Source organism: Microcaecilia unicolor, chromosome 2, assembly GCF_901765095.1.
Source record: "Microcaecilia unicolor chromosome 2, aMicUni1.1, whole genome shotgun sequence".
In the NCBI taxonomy this organism is placed as follows: domain Eukaryota; kingdom Metazoa; phylum Chordata; class Amphibia; order Gymnophiona; family Siphonopidae; genus Microcaecilia; species Microcaecilia unicolor.
The window spans coordinates 396,926,499-396,946,330 of record NC_044032.1 but is presented as its reverse complement, the minus strand read 5'-3'; the positions used below and the strand labels follow the sequence as shown (position 1 = coordinate 396,946,330).

General features: G+C 42.7%; 1 protein-coding gene across 1 annotated transcript in view; it reads right to left on the bottom strand.

Moving 5' to 3' along the window:
- PTPN13 (protein tyrosine phosphatase non-receptor type 13) overlaps window positions 1-19,832 on the bottom strand; it is a gene marked incomplete at its 3' end in the record, with an annotated part of 651,945 nt that overhangs the window by 288,346 nt on the left and 343,767 nt on the right. The window contains 3 exon segments of the mRNA XM_030190609.1: window positions 2,649-2,823; window positions 2,970-3,044; window positions 14,848-15,067. Coding sequence (XP_030046469.1) covers window positions 2,649-2,823; window positions 2,970-3,044; window positions 14,848-15,067 — 470 coding nt within the window.

Genomic DNA, 19,832 nt, shown 5'->3' with positions numbered 1-19,832 from the left:
TTGAAAATTTTTTTTCCAATATTATAACAAGTTATACAGTCAAGGTGTAAGACTAAATGAGTCTGATATAAAGGGATACCTTTCTCAGGTAACTTTACCATGCCTTTCTGAGCAAGATCCGGTTTTTCTTGAAGTGCCTTTTTTTCATCAAGAGATCATAAATGTGATCAAGCGGTTGGGTGGGGGCAATGCTCTGGGCTTAGATTTCAGCTCCAAATTTTATAAATTGCTTTATGCGGAGGTGAGCCTCCTCCTTCACTGGATTGGCAATTCAAGTTGACTAGGAGAGCATTTGGTAGACAGCATGTGAGAGCCTTGGATTTCTATTCTTCTGAAGATCCGGGAGAGATTCGGTGCTTTGTGGCTCTTATCGATCAATCTCCCTTATAAATGTAGATATTAAGATTCTGGCAAAGTAATGGCTAATAGAATGGGACAGGTGCTTCCTAAATTATACATCTGAATCAGCCCGGCTTTGTGGCCCAGTGGCTGACAACATTTGTAAGATGTTATTTATTTATTTATTTATTTAGATTCTGCTCACACCATTTCAGCTTAAGGTGAGTTACCAGGAGGTTTCACAATCTGTTTGTACCTGAGGCAATGGAAGGTTAAGTGACTTGCCCAAGATCACAAACAGCAGCAGTGGGATTTGAACCGGCCACCTACGGATGTCAAGACCTGTGTACTAACTAGGTCACACCTCCACTCATTAAACCTATTGTGGCTGGTAAAGGAGTGAACAGAACCGGTGGCTTTATTAGCCACCAATGCGGAAAAGGCCTTTGACAGGGTTGCTTGGCCCTTTCTCTGGCTAGCTATGTCAGTCATGGGGTTTGGGCCACAACTTATAGGATGGTTACAACCATTGTATGAGCGAAAGAACTTCCCTTTTCGTTGGGCGGAGCATAGTTTCTACTACTTGGCTAATTAACTACCTAAAGATTGGAAGCAGGTGTTTTGTTTATCCAGTTCTGTTTCAGCAGCTTTGACGCAACTTAAAGGATGCACTGAGCAGGGCTGGGCACTTCCATTTTCAAGGCAGCGCTGCTAGACGAGGGGGAGGGGGAAGTCCACTTCCCTTCTCCAACAAAGGTACGGGGGAGTAGGGAACAGGGCCGCTAGATCACCAGGTCAGGGGGGCTTGGTTTGCGGCCCACTGGGCCACCAGGGCTTTTTTGGGGGGGTATGCTGGGGGGGGGGTGAAGACCCACCAGATCTCCAGCCCCCCCCCCCCCCGGAACTTGTGTTGGGGGGGGGGGGGGGTCGGGGAGATTGGAGGTCCACCGAACCTCAAGCTCCCATGTTGCTGGCTCGGGGTTCGGTGGGGGCACTAGGCCACCAGGGCTATGCTGTTTGGGGTCTGGTGTTTGACAGGTCTGGGCTTTTGCCTAATCCTCCTGCACGTTACCCAATGATCAGAGATAACAGCGCACATAAATTTGCATGCTATAATCTCTGATCATAGCAGTAAAGCCACGCGCTGTTCCAGCGCTATTTTTAGAGCGCTGTTTAGAACAGTACGGGGCTTTCATTCATATGGGCATTAGTGCTTGAGGTGTCAGGTGTCCTATAAGTTTTGGACTAGGGATAGTGTGCGGATGTTATAATGCCGTTGTATCGCTCCATGGTGCGACCGCACCTGGAGTATTGTGTTCAGTACTGGTCTCCGTATCTCAAAAAAGATATAGTAGAATTGGAAAAGGTACAGCGAAGGGCGACGAAAATGATAGTGGGGATGGGACGACTTTCCTATGAAGAGAGGCTGAGAAGGCTAGGGCTTTTCAGCTTGGAGAAGAGACGGCTGAGGGGAGATATGATAGAAGTGTATAAAATAATGAGTGGAATGGATCGGGTGGATGTGAAGCGACTGTTCACGCTGTCCAAAAATACTAGGACTAGAGGGCATGAGTTGAAGCTACAGTGTGGTAAATTTAAAACGAATCGGAGAAAATTTTTCTTCACCCAACGTGTAATTAGACTCTGGAATTCGTTGCCGGAGAACGTGGTACGGGCGGTTAGCTTGACGGAGTTTAAAAAGGGGTTAGATAGATTCCTAAAGGACAAGTCCATAGACCGCTATTAAATGGACTTGGAAAAATTCCGCATTTTTAGGTATAACTTGTCTGGAATGTTTTTACGTTTGGGGAGCGTGCCAGGTGCCCTTGACCTGGATTGGCCACTGTCGGTGACAGGATGCTGGGCTAGATGGACCTTTGGTCTTTCCCAGTATGGCACTACTTATGTACTTATGTACTTATGTATTCTACTTTGACAGGTATTTCTGCATAAGTGCAATGGGTGGGTGAGGAGAAAATCTCCTAAAACAATTAACAGAGGTGGGGAAGAGTCCACCTATGGAATCACTCCTTCCCAGATCCTTATCTTCCCCTCTCCAGGGTTGTTCATTCACATCAAGAGTTACTTGCATTTTTGTATAGTGGGGCTGCCCTACAGCAATTCCTGGAGGGAAATGTGCAAGAGGTAGAGTGTCAAAGGGCTTATCAGCATGCAAGTGCTCTTAGGCCCCACTTTAAATTTCTATCCAAGAACTGCCACTGCTACAGGATGGCCCCAGTACACAAGACAGCAACAGCATATTGAAACAAATCCAGTAATCTCTATTGTAATTCAACAGGATGCTTTACCTTTTAAAGTAGCCAAGGCAAACAGATGGTGCTCCACTAAGCCAATATGTGCCACAACCATATCAAAGACGTCTTTGCATGTGGATTTGATGTCACAAGTCAGCTCTAGCCTTTGTCCACTTAGAAGAATTATATTTATTTTCCGTCGAGAATCCTCATTCTTTCCCTTCTTTGTCTGAATTTTAAAAAATATTATTGAAAATCATATATAGCATAAGCAGCCCTCAGTCTTACCCCTTCTCCTTCTATGAGCATCTTCTTACAAACCCTTTTCAGTGTCTGCACTATAGAGATATTAAAATATGAAAAGTAGTATCTTACCAGTATTGACTTTGGAAGATCTAAAGTAATATATGGTTCAGCAGTCATTTTCACAAATTCTGGACCAAAGAAATTCTGAAATTCACAGAACACTGAATCAGTACCTTTATGCATGCTGAGCACTATTCTATACAAACATGCACATAAATGGTTTTTTTTTAGAAATGTGCCTACCTTTAGGTGTGCCCAGTTACGCTATATTAATAGCAGACATAAATAAGCATATCTAAATGGGGCACTTTAGCACATAACATATTCTCTAAGTTATGCATGTAAATGTTGGATATGCCCATGCCTTGCCTATTCATCTCCCCCCTGCACGACTCCTTCCATTTACATGCTAAGTGATCCATAGAAATAAAACAAAATAAAACATGGAAAAGAAAATAAGATGATACCTTTTTTGTTGGACATAACTTAATACATTTTTTTATTAGCTTTCGAAGGTAGCCCTTCTTCATCAGATCGGAAATAAGCAAATGTTGGTAGATGACAGTACATATAAGTGAAACATCAAAGCATTTCAATGACAGTCTAACAGGATGAGGGGGGGGGGGGGGGTCAGGTGGGAGACAGGGAGAGCCAGGTGGATGAGGGATAGGGAGATATGCATGGAGATAAGAAGATGACAAAGCAGTACAATTTTATGGTTCATAATGGGCTAGAAAACCCAGATCTTTGTTAAGGCTATCTGCTGGGTGTCAAAATATTTAATCATTCTGACTTCAAAGGTCTTACGTTCCTGTATTGTTTTAAAGTTCCCTTCTGGATTCGTACCATGAAATCACTGGTACGGTGTTCTGGTTTTGTAAAGTGCTGACCCACAGGCATGACATCTTTATTGGTACTAGCATTTTTCATATGGTGTCTATGTAAATTAAATCTCTTCTTTAGCATGACTTGTTTCTCCAATGTAGCAGCCTTCGTTGCATTTTTTACACTGAATGATATATACCACACTAGCCATTGAGCCCGTTGAAACAGGCTAGTGGGTTGCTGCTGCCCCCTCCCCCCGAGGTCGCCTCTGGCCCCTCCCCCCACGAGGTCGCCGCTGCCGGTACCCCCCCCCCCGAGTTGCCGCCACCACCCCTCCACCCGGCCCGTCTCTTCGCTATTCAACTTACATCTCCTCAGCAGGCAGATCAGCTGAGCTCCTGTCGGCCTTCCTTCTCTGCCTGTGTCCCGCCCTCGTGTGACATAACGTTGGCGAGGGCGGGACACAGGCAGGGAAGGAAGGCCAACGGCAGCTCAGCTGATCTGCCTGCTGCGGAGATGTAAGTTGAATAGCGAAGAGACAGGCCGGGTGGAGGGGTGGCAGCAGTGGCAACTCCGGGGGGAGGGGTACCAGTGGTGGCGACCTCAGGGGGGAGGGGTGGCGACCTCGGCAGTTCCCTCCCCTTCGTGCAGTTTCCCTCTCTGTCCCGCCCCCCCATCATCATGTATTTACCGGGGGGGGGGGGGGGGGACAGAAAGGGAAGTCTCTACTGCGCATTTGCGAGTGAGTACGGTCACTCGCCGTTTATATGTTTGATTGGAAGATGAGCACATGAAAGATTCCTTAATGTTGAATGTTTTTCCTTTGTGAATGACCGTGGGGTCAAGTGAAATGTTTTGGCTTAGTTTTCAGCTGGATATATTGCAAAGATGTGTACCATTCTCTTCTTTTTGAGTCTGTGTTGGGAGCTTACTTCTATAATTAGCTTGTGTTTTAAGCTGGGTGGCTGTCGGAAAGCCAGCACTGGTGGGGATGAGAATATCTAGTTCAGTAATTCATCCTCCTGGCGTAGAAGCTGTAGATCTCTTATGATTTTTCTTAATTTTTCCAGCTCTGGGTTGTATGTCACTATAAGGGGGATTCTGTCTGTGGCTTTCTTTTCCTTGTACTGTAGCAGATTTTCCCTGGGTGTTTTGAGGGAGGAGGCAATATTCTTGGAGATTATTTTGGGGTTGTAGCCTTTCTGTTTGAAGGATGTTATGATTCTGAGGTGTCTGTCTCTGACCCCTGGGTCAGAGCAGATACAGTGGTACCTTGTGGCTTGGCTGTAAATAATGAATCTTTTTATATGTGAAGGGTAGAAGCTGGAGTTGTGGAGGTAGCTGCATTTGTCTGTGGGTTTCTTGTATATGGATGTTTGTATATAGCCATCGCTGATTGAGACTGTGGTGTCCAAAAATTTGACTTTTTCTGGGGAGTAGTCAATTTTGAATCTGATTGTAGGATGGTATGTATTGAAGGAACTGTACAATTGCTTCAGAGTTTCTTCCCCCTTAGTCCAAATCATAAAAATGTCATCGATGTACCGGTAGTATTTTAGGGGTTTCGTCTGGTATGTATTCAGAAACATCTCTTCCAGCTTAGCCATAAAGAGGTTGGCATATTGGGGTGCTGTCCTGATGCCCATTGCAGTGCCCATGATTTGTACATAGATATCATTGTTAAAGCGGAAATAGTTGTGAGTTAGAATAAATTTGATTCATTTTGTAATGGTTTCTGGTGAGTATTGAGGTCCAGTGTGGATGTTTTTAGGAGCTTCTCACATGCATCTATGCCATCCATATGGGGAATGTTTCTGTATAGTGATTCTACATCCATCGTGACCAAATGGGTCACCCTCATCCTGTTAGACTGTCACTGAAATGCTTTGATGTTTCACTTATATATACTGTCATCTACCAGCATTTGCTTATTTCTGATCTGACGAAGGGCTACCTTTGAAAGCTAATCAAAAAATGTATTAAGTTATGTCCAATAAAAGAAGGTATCATCTTATTTTCTTTTCCATGTTTTATTTTGTTTTATTTCTATTGATTACCTTTAAAAGTGGACTAACACGGCTACCACATCTCTCTACTCATGCCAAGTGAGAAACAGGCTAGCTTTCTAGAATACTGCTTAGTACCTAACAAGAACTTACACATGGCTGTCACAGTTATGCGTGTAAATGCTGGTATCTATAAATACTCTCAAAAAGAATGAAATATGCAGTTTGCTAACAAAATGGCTAACACAGACTATGGGGGGGCTACAAACACCTCAAAATTTAAATAAACAAGGCCTGAAAGCTCAAAAAGCATCAGTCTGACCAAATGTGTCAGTTTCCCCAAAGGAATTCCCAGATAATATCCAACTTGGTTCCACCGTCTGAATAAGCGGGGTCACAAAACAAGTGGCCCTTGTTGAGGTTTTGGACAGCTGGAATATGTTTATGTATCACAGCACTGGAAGAGAGCTCTCTTCTGCACCCGGAGCAGTAGAGGTTTTGATGATCTGGCATAGGGACCGGAAGCTTCTTCTGTCAAGCTACGTATCTGTGGAACTGTATTTTGATATAATTCATAATAGGGAATTTATGTGGAAATTTTAGTTTTTGACAGGGCCGGTCCTAGGGTCTCTGGTGCCCCCCTGCAGACTATCAGTTGGCGCCCCCCCCCCCCCCCCCCCCCCGTCTAGCATCTTCATTCTCTCTTCTCCCACCCTGAACTCAGCTCCCTGCATCACCTCCATATCTCTTTCTCTCTGAGGATCCTGCAGAGGGTGGGTCGGTCTCTGGGTTGGAATCACTCTGTACCCCCAGGATAAGGTATAGGAGAGTCTCTTACGGACACACTGCATTCCGCAGGCCATATCATTCCCAATCCTATTCCCTTTCCCTCCCCTCTCTCCCTTCTATCTCTTAGGGGGGGTGGTGTCTGGGCTGCAACTGTTCTCTATTAGGGTCAGTCTCCTGTACCCCCAAGATAACGTGCATGAGAGTCTCCTACCTGCACACAGCCTTCTGCAGCCATGTCTCCCTCTCTCTATCTTGAAAGATTTTGTGGTTTGGGACTGGAAAAGAAAGCAGGGTCTGCAGTTTCCTTTTTGCAATGGCTGCTGCCTGGTTGCAATGCAGGCTGGGTGTGCTGCAGGGTAATGAGAAAGGAGGCTCCAGTGCCTGCGAGGGAAAGGGGAGGATTTTGTCTGGGTGGAGAGGAGGAGGCTGTGTGTTATTCAGGGGACTCTGGAGGGCATTTGAGCTGAAGCTGCAGCATGAAGATCTGTATTCCTGGAGACCCTGCAGAATAAATCCTGTGACATTGTCTAAGAACATAAATCCATCTAACCCAGAAACTACCTCTAACAGTTGTCAGTCCAGGTCACAAGTAACCGGTCAGTTTTTGTGCACTGTGCAGGCTAAGGCTTAAAAGGTGACTGTAAAAAACAACTTCAACTTACTATACTTTTTATGTCTGAGACGCAGACTCGAGACACTTCAGGCTTCACTTCGAGCAGGGGAGGGCTCAGGGCTGCAACCGGAAGGCGTGCACAAACGAAGGTGCCGCAGGGGGAGGAGGCGAGGCGGCGTTGTGACGTCGTTGTCGAAGGAAACAAGGCTGGGCAAGAGCAGCGCCGCCGCAGGGGAAGCCGAGAGAACCGGCGGGAAGGCGCATGGGCACTTGGGCAGACAGGCAGGCAGGCCAGAGAGGACACCCCCCCCCATTGGTTTGCACCGTTCCAACCCGGTCGCGTCGTCAAACAGCTGGGCGGGGCGCTGGGAGGGAGGCGCCCTTGAAGGCACCACGCTTACTGGGTTTGACCGGCCCTGGTTTTTGATGACTAAAACAGACTGTGTGGGTTTTGGCTATTTTTCTCTGTTTTTTTGGCGAACAACCCTTTTCTCAGTTTTTGGTAGTTTTTTTGGTTGCTCTCTTTTTTCTGGAGTTTGATGATTTATTCAGACTAATGATAATACCTAGGAATTCCTTTGGGAAAACCAACACATTTGGACAGACCGATGCTCTTTGAGCTTTGAGGCCTTATTACAATTTTGAGATTTTTGCATCCCCCCATTGTCCGTGTTAGCCATTTTGTTAGCAAATTGAATGTTTCATGCTTTTTCAGGATATTTTGAAAGTTTCCTACCCCTTGTGTATTTCTTCTGATTTGGTATTCTATAAATTACATGCACTCAGTGCATAAATATAGACATTAAATCACAGAAAAAAAAGATTATACATTCTAAACCCATGAATACAGAGAATGTACCATATTTTTGTTATAAATCTGTGGGAGACAGTTGTTGGAACCAGTTAATGGAAAACAGTCTGCTGCTGTATGCCTGAACTTGCCATTAGCAGAATGGTACCTTGTATATACAGGGTGATGCAAAAAAATAAAAATAAATAAATAACCCCCTAGATTTTTTGCTGTTTTCTCAGCAACAGCTTAAAATTTCAACGTGATGTTTTACAGCTTTATTACCATCTCTGTTTATGTGCCAAGTGAAATGAGATTACCGTATTTTTCGGACTATAAGACGCACTTTTTTCCCCCAAAATTTGGGAGGAAAATGGGGGGTGCGTCTTATAGTCCGAAGGTAGCGTTTTTGGATCGCCGTCCCGTACTTACGCGATGCCATGTTCCGTGGTGGTCTAGTGACGTCGGGGCAAGAAAGAGCCCCCTCTTTCCTGCCCATCGCGCTGCTCTCCGTGCTCCTCACTGCTTCCTGACGGTCTCGGCGAGATTCAAAATGGCCGCCGAGAATCTCGGCGGCCATTTTGAATATCGCCGAGACCGTCAGGAAGCAGTGAGGAGCACGGAGAGCAGCGCGATGGGCAGGAAAGAGGGGTCTCTTTCCTGCCCCGACGTCACTAGACCACCACGGAACATGGCATCGTGTAAGTATGGGACGGCGGTCCAAAACTCGGACAAGACGCACCGGAGCACCTAGGTTTTAGAGGAGGGAAAAAGGAAAATTTTTTCTTTCCTATTTCCCTCCTCTAAAACCTAGGTGCGTCTTATGGTCCGGTGCGTCTTATAGTCCGAAAAATACGGTATATTTATTTTATTTTTATTTGTTGCATTTGTATCCCACATTTAAACAACGAAGCAAAGTTACAGACTTTTTAGCATGATCACCTAGTTATTTTCACACATTCAAAAATCTATAAAACTACCATTACTTGAAGAAAAAAAAAAACGAGATGCCAGCTTACTATTAATGAAATCATAGTGATGTAGACTTCTAAACAATAATTTGAATTGTATTTGATATGATAACTTACAGATGCTTTTTGGATCAGAATGACAATCACGGCAAGGTGTCAGCAGATGATCTAGGACAGCCTGTCACAGGGACTGATTGACAAGGCTGTCAAGAACTTCCCAAAGCAACTGAAGGCCTGGGTTAAAGCTAAGGTTGAACACTTTGAGCATTCACAGTGACTGCAAAATTCTGACACATTGTTAATTGTATTGGTTGAATCATTTGAATGATGTAATTTTACTGTGTTTTGACTTGATCATTTTTAATGTGAAAAATCATTAGGTAGTAATGCTAAAATGTCAGCAACTGTTTAATAGTAATATGTAAGTATGATGACTAAATAAGTATGTAAAATTTCTCATTGAAATTCAAAGCAAAAAACTGTAGGAGGTTACAATTTTTTGCCTCACCTTGCATACTGTTTCACCAAACCTTGCCAATAACATGACAGACATCACCCTAAAGGCAGTCAAACTTTTTTTTTTTTAAACTTTCGGCCTGATATTCTGCTCATGGCAGTCAGCAGGTTTTAAGCCACTGACAGCCACAGGCTGAATTAAGATTGGATATTCAATGCTGGGCCATATTCAGACTCCAGTATTGAATATCCAGGTACGGCATTTTCCCTTTCCTTCCCTACTCCCATATCTAGCATCTCTTGCTCTCTCTCCCCCTCACCAGCTGTCCAAAATCCTGTCTTCACTTCTCTACCCCATCAGGTGTCAAGCATCTCCCCTACCCTTCCTCTCCAAGGCTTCCAGCATCCTCTTCCTTTTCCTACCCTCCCCCACCTCCCAAGTTTCTAGCATTTCCCCTTCTCCTCCCCCACCCTTGTCCAGCATCTTCCCACCTCTTCACTTCACTTGCCTTTGCTGGTGCTCAAAGACTTACCATGGTCCTGCCATGTTCAATACAAAGTTTCTGTCCGAGGGGGCAAGAAGCAGCACACATAGCCTAATCCACCTAGTGACTGGGCCAGCCCTGGAACCTGCATATGAATCCTAAGACCTTTGTTTTGTTCTAGGGATAGTGATCACAGGAAAGAAGCTACAGCCAATGCTCAATACACAGTGGTCAGGTTCCGAGTACATAAGTTAGAGATTCAAAGGGAGGCTGTAGTCTGAGGCCCATTGACAATAGACAGACTGCAATAGCTATGTTTAATATGGAGGTGGCTAAAAAAATGGTGGGAAGGACGGCAAAATCCTAAGATACAAAGACATTTTTTAAAATAAAAGTTATTCTTACTTCCTAATGGAAATAGTTCTATAAAATTGTGTTTCCTACCCATGGGCAAGCTTTTCAACACAGCCTAGATTGTGAAGAACAACATTGGATATTCTCCACATATTAAATATGAAACACTGTAAAGAGCAAGATTTACATTCAGATTATATTATCACTGTTGTAAAACCCAGTTGTTTACCTATAACAATAGGATTAATAAGGCAAACGAGCGAGTGATGTCAAACATGATACCAGGACATGTTTGACAGCTGTCCTACAGCTCATCTCCTCTGTTTGTTTAGAGCTCAAAATCAAGTTTTAGGGAGACAGGTATGATTCTGTGTGTGATTATTCCTCCTGTCTATGCAAAATATCTATTATTCTGTGTGTGATTATTCCTCCTGTCTATGCAAAATATGTATTAAAGGTAGGCAATTTTGCTTTCTCCACTGACAAGCAGGATTGAATAAGGTACACAGATCAGTTACTCCCAGCTCATGTTTACTCCAATTTCTGCAATTATTGTTCCACTATTAAGAAGCAACCTGTTCTTATGTTGATGCAAGAGTTGAACAGTTCATAAAGATAGATGGGTCAACATTCCAACAGCACCAATAGGGACTTTGGTAGGGCTTTTTCTGTTTTCCTTCTACAGGTACAAATACTTCTGCAACTGCTATGGCTAAGAAACATCGTACTACCAAAGCCCGTTGCATCAATTACAGCTTCTGCCTCTGTGCAGACAGAAAATGTGATCCCAGGAGAGGGACTGGTTCCATGTACAAGATGCCTTCTGATTGAATCCCTCATGAAAGAAGTGAAAGAACTGAGAGAGGAGGTGGCAAGATTGAGAAGCATCTGTGAAAATGAAGTACATTTATTAAAAGCTTCATGAAGCATGGGGGAAACTGTGCTGAAAGAGGACAACTGGACTTAGATCAAGAGACCCTGCAGGATTGACACCATGACTTCACCTGCCCTCGAACTGAAGAACCAATATGCAGCCCTGGAAGTGGAGGAAGTGAGAGCATCTCAGAGAGAGAAGGAATCAGAGCTCGAAATCCCCAAAGTTACTAGATCGGTCCATCCTCAATTGGTGGCCCAGCAAATGCCACAGTTAGTTTCACCTCCACAGGATCAAATCCCTTACATTATGGGGTCTTGCAAACTCATAAGGGGTGGGAGTCACCTGTATCTTTCCAGGTAAAGCCTTCATCACTCATTCAAGATCAACAGAGGAAAGATAGAGACCTCTTAACTGGATAACCCTTTAACCTATGTCTGAAACCACTAGCATAACTGAAATCGCATCCCCAAAGTGAGGAAGCTTCCTCCTATGTTCCTTGAAAAACTAGTCAACTTGCTGTCTCTGTCCACCCCTGAGGAGCCTTGTAACTTACAAGACTTCAATTCTATAATGAAATCTATAAATGCTCCTAAAGAATTTCTTGTTATACTGGTCCATCAATTTTCCAAGATCTGTTAAACTCCCCTTTTGGAAGGAGCAGTGCCTATAAAGCTGGACTTAAAATATAGAGATCAGCCAGTGGCATGTGCATACTCAACTGCCACACCAAACAATGCTACGTGAAATACTGAAAAGAACAAAAACTCTCCAACCTTATAACTACGCCTCTCCAAGAATGCAATCTAAGACCCTGGACATTGTGGACAGGATCTGGGTGATGCTGATGACATCAGCCAAGGGTAATTCTGTTTCTCTGCTGTTCATGGAAGACCACCATTACAAATAAACAATATTGTTTTCTCTTTCCCTTTGCTCTTCTCTCTCCTGCTGCTCATCTCTTCTTATTATTCCCGCCGTCTCTCCTTTCCATAGCCATCCTCCTCTTCCTCTCTGTCTCTTTCTTTTCCATAATTTAGATTTCTCTCCCTGCCCCTCAATCCAGGGCTCTCTCTATATTACACCCCATCCCATTCCTTTTCTCCTCTCTCTGTTCATTTTCCATCTCTCTCCATTCATGGTCCTCTTTCCCCTTCCCCTTAGTCCTTCCTCACTCTCCCCCTTTTCCTGACCCACCACCCATCCTGGATCCTTCCATCTCTTTCTACCCATCATCCCAGGTTTCATCTCTCCTTTCCCTCCACTCAATCAGCAGTGCTCTCTGCCAGTGTGCTCTGCCTGCTCTTTCGCTCTCCCTCCGATCCCTTCTGTCCTACTCCTGGTCCCCAGAACAGATCTTGTCTTGTTCTGCCATCCCCTCTCCATGCCCAGCTTGGCATCAAGATTTGCACTTAAAACTGCCTTGGCTTCTCTCTGCAACACGCAGTCAATCTCACAGTTTAGAGCCACACAGATTCCTATAGATTTTAAAGCTCATATTGCGAGACTAGCCTCATATGGTAGAAGATGCTGATTTGGTTTTATGTGCCACTCCTCCTATCTGCCTGGGAAAAGGAACAACAGGGTTTGAGGGGATAGATCAGGTTTGACTACAATGGGGATTGGTACGAGAGTCCAACATAACAGATTGAGGGAAGGAGGTTCAGAGGACTGGCTCTTATGGTCCATCTGCACTCTGGCTTGCAACCTTAGCCTTATAAAAGTCAGAGGTGGGTCATATGCTTGACAACCCTGCTTTAAAAAAAAAAAAAAAAAAGTAACCTGTCAGCCTTTGGTAACAAAATTGCTCCCAACATTACACTCCACCCTATATTATATGGTACTCTGGTGTAATAAGCTAAAGGCACTTGCATCTCAGTGACATATTAAGTTTATCTTAATTATCAATCATCATAACATTGCTTCTTTAGAACACTCAAAATATATTTTCCCAAAGATGATGACATAACATGGGAGGGGAGTAGCCGTAAATTAAAACATATATATTTGGGAGTGGATGTTCACAATAAAACAAGGAAGTGCATGCACACAGCTATTTAATAAGTAATAAAATCTCTCTCTCCACAAGTGCCAGAGTGAATGAAATTTTATGATAAAATATTACTGGTGTGGCAGTCTCAGCAATCTGATTTCTTTTTTCTTTTGAAGAAGTGAAACTCTATCTCATCCAGAGTATAGAGCCCGCAGAAGGCAAACACCAGTTAAACTGCCAAAGAAATATACGTGATTTAGGCTGGGACCACAATGCTTGTCAATAAACATATCTTTTTACTCACTTGTCTTGGCAGCTATTACTATGTATACCACCACCTTGTGAGCTTTACATGAAATTGGGTTGGAGAATAGACACTAGGGAAACATGCTTTGCCATGCAATTTGTGTATTGCAATTGACATGTTGGGGACAGGGGCATTTTCTATATAGCTTCTAAATTTGATTTGGGGCATCTTTTGAAAAACATCCAAAATTCTAGTAACGAACATGGCCATTTTCAAACCAGAAAAATGTCCAACTTTTTCTTTCGAAAATGGCCATTTGCTAGACGTTTTTGTGCTCTGTGAGTCTATCTTTTAGTACCGTTAAAAAAAAAAAGCCAAGGGAAAAATGCACAAACACATGGCATTTGGGATGTATGGGGGGGCCAAGAGTCTTAGTAGACTGTCCACACATACATTCCAGCAGAGCAGTGGGGTACCCCAGAGGGCACTGCAGTGAACTTCACATAAAAGGTCTCAGGTACATATCTCATTATTTATCTCTTTATATTGTATGGAAAGCCCTCCAAAAACCTACTGTACCCAACTGTACACCACTATAATAGCTCGTATGCCTGTAGGTGTCATCTATTTGTAGGTATAGTAGGTTTTTTGTGGGTTTTGGAGGGCTTATACTTTCCACAACAAGTGCACCAGTTAGAGTGGTATATGGGTCTGGGCTCCCTTCTCTTCAGTCCACTGCACCAACCACTAGGCTACTCCAGGGACCTGCTTACTGCTCTAATAGGACTGTCCATAGTATTTCAAGCTGCCACAGAGGCTGGTATGTACTGTTTCTTTCACATCTATGGGGGATGAGAAGGGGGTCAGTGCCCACTGGGGGAGTAAGGGGAGGTCATGCCTTAATCCTTCCCAGTGGTCATGTCATCATTTAGGGCACCTTTTTGTGACTTAGACATGATTGAAACAGGTCTAGACCAAAACAACTTAACTTTTAGCCCTGGACCTTTTTAGTTTGTTCCATTATGGCAGAACATCATCCAAGTTTTGGGAACACCCAAATCCCACCCCAACACATCCCCTTGTGATTTGGAGCACGGTGGAGAAAAACATCCAAATCCACTTTATGCCATTTTGGAGACATTTTTCTCTTTTGAAAATGAGCCCCATAGTGTATATCAAAGCATCTCAAATTTTCAGAAAACTACTTTCAAATTCTGTGGTTCAAACCCATGGCTCACAGAATTTGAAAGTAGTTTTCTGAAAATTTGAGATGCTTTGATATACACTATATATATATATATATATATATATATATATATATATATATATATATATATATATATATATATATATATATATATATATATATATACACACACACTAAGAGCCATGGGTTTGAGTTAGCATTCTCAAAACACATCAGTCCTAAATCTATAAAGGCAGAAATGACTAGCCTTCATTGCACTCCATAGTTCTGAAGACCTTTGGTAGTCTCTATTACTAATAGTATTTTAACAAAGATAGTCTATCATAAAAATGGTTACCCTCAGTTTTCTTTGGGTCATAGCTGTTTCCATAGCAATCTCTCTTAGGGGATCTCTGGTGATATCCAACATGGATGCTCTGGCAGACTCTCCAGAGTACAAGTTTAGTCGAGATTGCCTGAAAGCCATTTTGGCCTGCAAATGCATGATTTCCTCTTCCTGGCGTTTTAACATTAATTCTTGACTTATTAGGGCACTTTCAGGTGGTGTTTCATAATGCCTGCAATGTTTGAAGATTAAAAAGAAAGATTAAAAAGATTATTTATACAAATATATAATTACAGTTTGGATAAACAGAGTTTGCTGTGGAACAGAAGCTAAAAGCTTGTTCTTAGTTTTCATATACAGAAAAATATAGAAAGAATGAAAGGTAAAAAAAATGATATTCAGAAATATATTCAAACAAAACCTAAAATATCATCAAAGTAATAATAATATTTTCTCTGATTCATTTTAAATTTACTACATTGTAGCTTTATCGCATGCCCCCTAATCCTAGTATTTTTGGAAAGCGTAAACAGACACTTCACATCTACCCGTTCAAACTCCACTCATTATTTTATAGACCTTTATCATATCTCCCCTCAGCTGCCTTTTCTCTAAGCTGAAGAGCCCTAGCTGCTTTAGTCTTTTCTCATAAGGAAGTCGTCCAATCCCCTTTATCATTTTTGTCGCCCTTCACTGCACCTTTTCTAATTCCACTATATCTTTTTTGAGATGTGGTGACCAGAATTGAACACAATATTCGAGGTGCGGTCGCACCATGGTGCGATACAAAGGCATTATAACATTCTCATTTTTGTTTTCCATTCCTTTCCTAAAAATAGGCATACCATAATGATCCAACCTAAACACCTGTACCCTGCAACACAACAAAATTTATACAAGAACTGGACAAAACTTAACTCTCCCTCCTTGACTACATAATCTATTCTGTCACTCATGAACTTTAACACAATACCACTCTGTATCTCTCTTACTGGAATTGGCGATCGCCATCACGGTACTATGTAAGCCACATTGAGCCTGCAAATAGATTCTTCTGTGCATCAGCTTTTATTTATTTATTTATTTATTGCATTTGTATCCCACATTTTCCCACCTATTTGCCCACTCAGTTTACTTGGTCCTTTCTATCAACACTGTCCTAGCTAAGGACATATTTGAGCTGTCAGGTGTAAAAGCTTGACTGCCTACTGAAGGACATCTTCAACCCATATATAAGTTAGAGGAGCAAAGAGGGACAACCAAAAATATTGTTTTGGGTAACTGAGCATAAATTAATCTAGATTCAGGGTTCGTTCCCTCTCATGCCCTTTACCCACCAACCTTCCACCCTGTTCTCACTGCTGACATTTGCATTTGTTTCAGCCAGCTAAAATCTGTCAAAGCATCACTCTTTACCACAATCATTGGTAGGTAAACTGATTCAGGCATACATCAAAATACAGATTAAAAATGGCTTAATGAGGAAGGGCAAGCATGGATTTAGAACAGGGAAGTCATGCTTATATATATATATATATATATATATATATATATATATATATATATATATATATATATATATATATATATATATATACAGTGGGGGAAATAAGTATTTGATCCCTTGCTGATTTTGTAAGTTTGCCCACTGACAAAGACATGAGCAGCCCATAATTGAAGGGTAGGTTATTGGTAACAGTGAGAGATAGCACATCACAAATTAAATCCGGAAAATCACATTGTGGAAAGTATATGAATTTATTTGCATTCTGCAGAGGGAAATAAGTATTTAATCCCTCTGGCAAACAAGACCTAATACTTGGTGGCAAAACCCTTGTTGGCAAGCACAGCGGTCAGACGTCTTCTGTAGTTGATGATGAGGTTTGCACACATGTCAGGAGGAATTTTGGTCCACTCCTCTTTGCAGATCATCTCTAAATCATTAAGAGTTCTGGGCTGTCGCTTGGCAACTCGCAGCTTCAGCTCCCTCCATAAGTTTTCAATGGGATTAAGGTCTGGTGACTGGCTAGGCCACTCCATGACCCTAATGTGCTTCTTCCTGAGCCACTCCTTTGTTGCCTTGGCTGTATGTTTTGGGTCATTGTCGTGCTGGAAGACCCAGCCACGACCCATTTTTAAGGCCCTGGCGGAGGGAAGGAGGTTGTCACTCAGAATTGTACGGTACATGGCCCCATCCATTCTCCCATTGATGCGGTGAAGTAGTCCTGTGCCCTTAGCAGAGAAACACCCCCAAAACATAACATTTCCACCTCCATGCTTGACAGTGGGGACGGTGTTCTTTGGGTCATAGGCAGCATTTCTCTTCCTCCAAACACGGCGAGTTGAGTTCATGCCAAAGAGCTCAATTTTTGTCTCATCTGACCACAGCACCTTCTCCCAATCACTCTCGGCATCATCCAGGTGTTCACTGGCAAACTTCAGACGGGCCGTCACATGTGCCTTCCGGAGCAGGGGGACCTTGCGGGCACTGCAGGATTGCAATCCGTTATGTCGTAATGTGTTACCAATGGTTTTCGTGGTGACAGTGGTCCCAGCTGCCTTGAGATCATTGACAAGTTCCCCCCTTGTAGTTGTAGGCTGATTTCTAACCTTCCTCATGATCAAGGATACCCCACGAGGTGAGATTTTGCGTGGAGCCCCAGATCTTTGTCGATTGACAGTCATTTTGTACTTCTTCCATTTTCTTACTATGGCACCAACAGTTGTCTCCTTCTCGCCCAGCGTCTTACTGATGGTTTTGTAGCCCATTCCAGCCTTGTGCAGGTGTATGATCTTGTCCCTGACATCCTTAGACAGCTCCTTGCTCTTGGCCATTTTGTAGAGGTTAGAGTCTGACTGATTCACTGAGTCTGTGGACAGGTGTCTTTCATACAGGTGACCATTGCCGACAGCTGTCTGTCATACAGGTAACGAGTTGATTTGGAGCATCTACCTGGTCTGTAGGGGCCAGATCTCTTACTGGTTGGTGGGGGATCAAATACTTATTTCCCTCTGCAGAATGCAAATAAATTCATATACTTTCCACAATGTGATTTTCCGGATTTAATTTGTGATGTGCTATCTCTCACTGTTACCAATAACCTACCCTTCAATTATGGGCTGCTCATGTCTTTGTCAGTGGGCAAACTTACAAAATCAGCAAGGGATCAAATACTTATTTCCCCCACTGTATATATATATATATATATATATATATATATATATACACACACACACATACATACACACACACATACAACAAATGCGTGTGTTTGTTTGTCCGTGGCACGCAGACTCTACCCACCGTTACCGAGGTTATTGTGTAGTTTGAAATGATTCCGTTCACGGGGCATTCAGAGGAGGAGGAGCAATACCTCCATCCACTAAATGAACAAGTTGCAGGTTGGAAAGTTCTTTCTTGCTGTTGCTAAGCGACATAAATTCTTGCTGTTGCTAAGTGACAAACTGCTTGGGATAGGGTGAGGACTCAGAGAATTCATGCATACGTGCGTGCGTATGAATTCACTATCCTACCAGGGGAACGCTCCTCGAAAAGGGTAGGAAACTGAATTTCAATATGCCCTTGAAAAGAAGGCTGTGTTTTGACAGAAAAATGGTGAAAGCCAAATGGCAGGCACTTGCTAGATTGAAAGAAACAACTAATCAAGAAAATCAACCTAAACAAATTGATTAGAAAAGAGAAGCTAGTGCTCCATATTTTCTGATTTAAGGGATTATTAAACTCAGTGTCACCCTTTCTCACACACCCCTCCACAAAACACCCCAGTCACACTCAGCCATTCTCACACCTTCACTCACCCAGTCTAATACAGCACTCATTAAACACTCCACTCACCCATTCTCACACACTCCTCAGCAAAACAACCCCAACCACACACCCCAGAATAGCACACCCCCACTGACACTCACCCGTTCTCCCACACCCCAGCATAGCACACCTTCATGTACATTCACCCCTCAGCAGTACACCCCCATTCACATACCACAGAACAGCACACCCCTCACCCCTACTCACACTCATCTGTTTTCACACACCCCTCAGCAAAACTCACACTCAACCGTTCTCACACACCTCTTAGCAGAAAACCCCCACTCAAACCCTCTTCACCAGTACAGCCCCCACTCACACTCATTCATTCTCACACTCACCCATCAGTAGTACACCCCTACTCACACATTCTTAATAGCCCCTCAGCACTGTCAATGTTTAAGGCTCGCTTAAAGTAGAATATAATTAAAGCAGACCACAGTTTTTGGGCCAGTCATGGATCCAGATACAGTTCAAAAGACTGTAGTTTCCAGTTCAACTAGCCTTTGCAATGTCGATAAACAAGACTCAAAGTCAAACATTAAAAGATGTCAATTTACAAAACCCATGTTTTTTCACATGGCCAGTTATATGTTGCCTGTTTACGAGTTGCCTCAAATAAGTCTTTATATATATATGCTCCAACTCAAAAAAAGAAATAATAATGTCTATCAAAATACACTCGACTAAGAACTTATTACAAATTATGTTAAATATATTTAATATTTATCTACTCCTGTGTGTTCTATTTCTGTTTGTACAAATAAAAATATATCTATACCTATTCTTTGTTTCATTTCTCACATTAAAGACATAAAACAAAATGTAACAGCCATCATAAATGAGTTAAAAATACATACTTATACAGTGTTATTACACACAAATAAACCTTGCTTTTCTCAATTACAAAGTACTAATCTATTGCTGAGTAACACCAGGGGGACAGCTAGTCTACTATAATTCTTTGAAGGTGTGAATATGCAGGTGGATAAAGGTGAACCAATTAAAATGCTTTGCAAAGTATAAGACAAAATGGTCAGTTTTCTCAGTGGAAGGGGTAAAATGGTGGAGTGCCTCAAGGACTTATGCTTGGACTGATATTAAGATTTCATTATGATGTTTAGGGGCTCATATTCAAAGCATTTAGACGTACAAAGTACTATAGTAA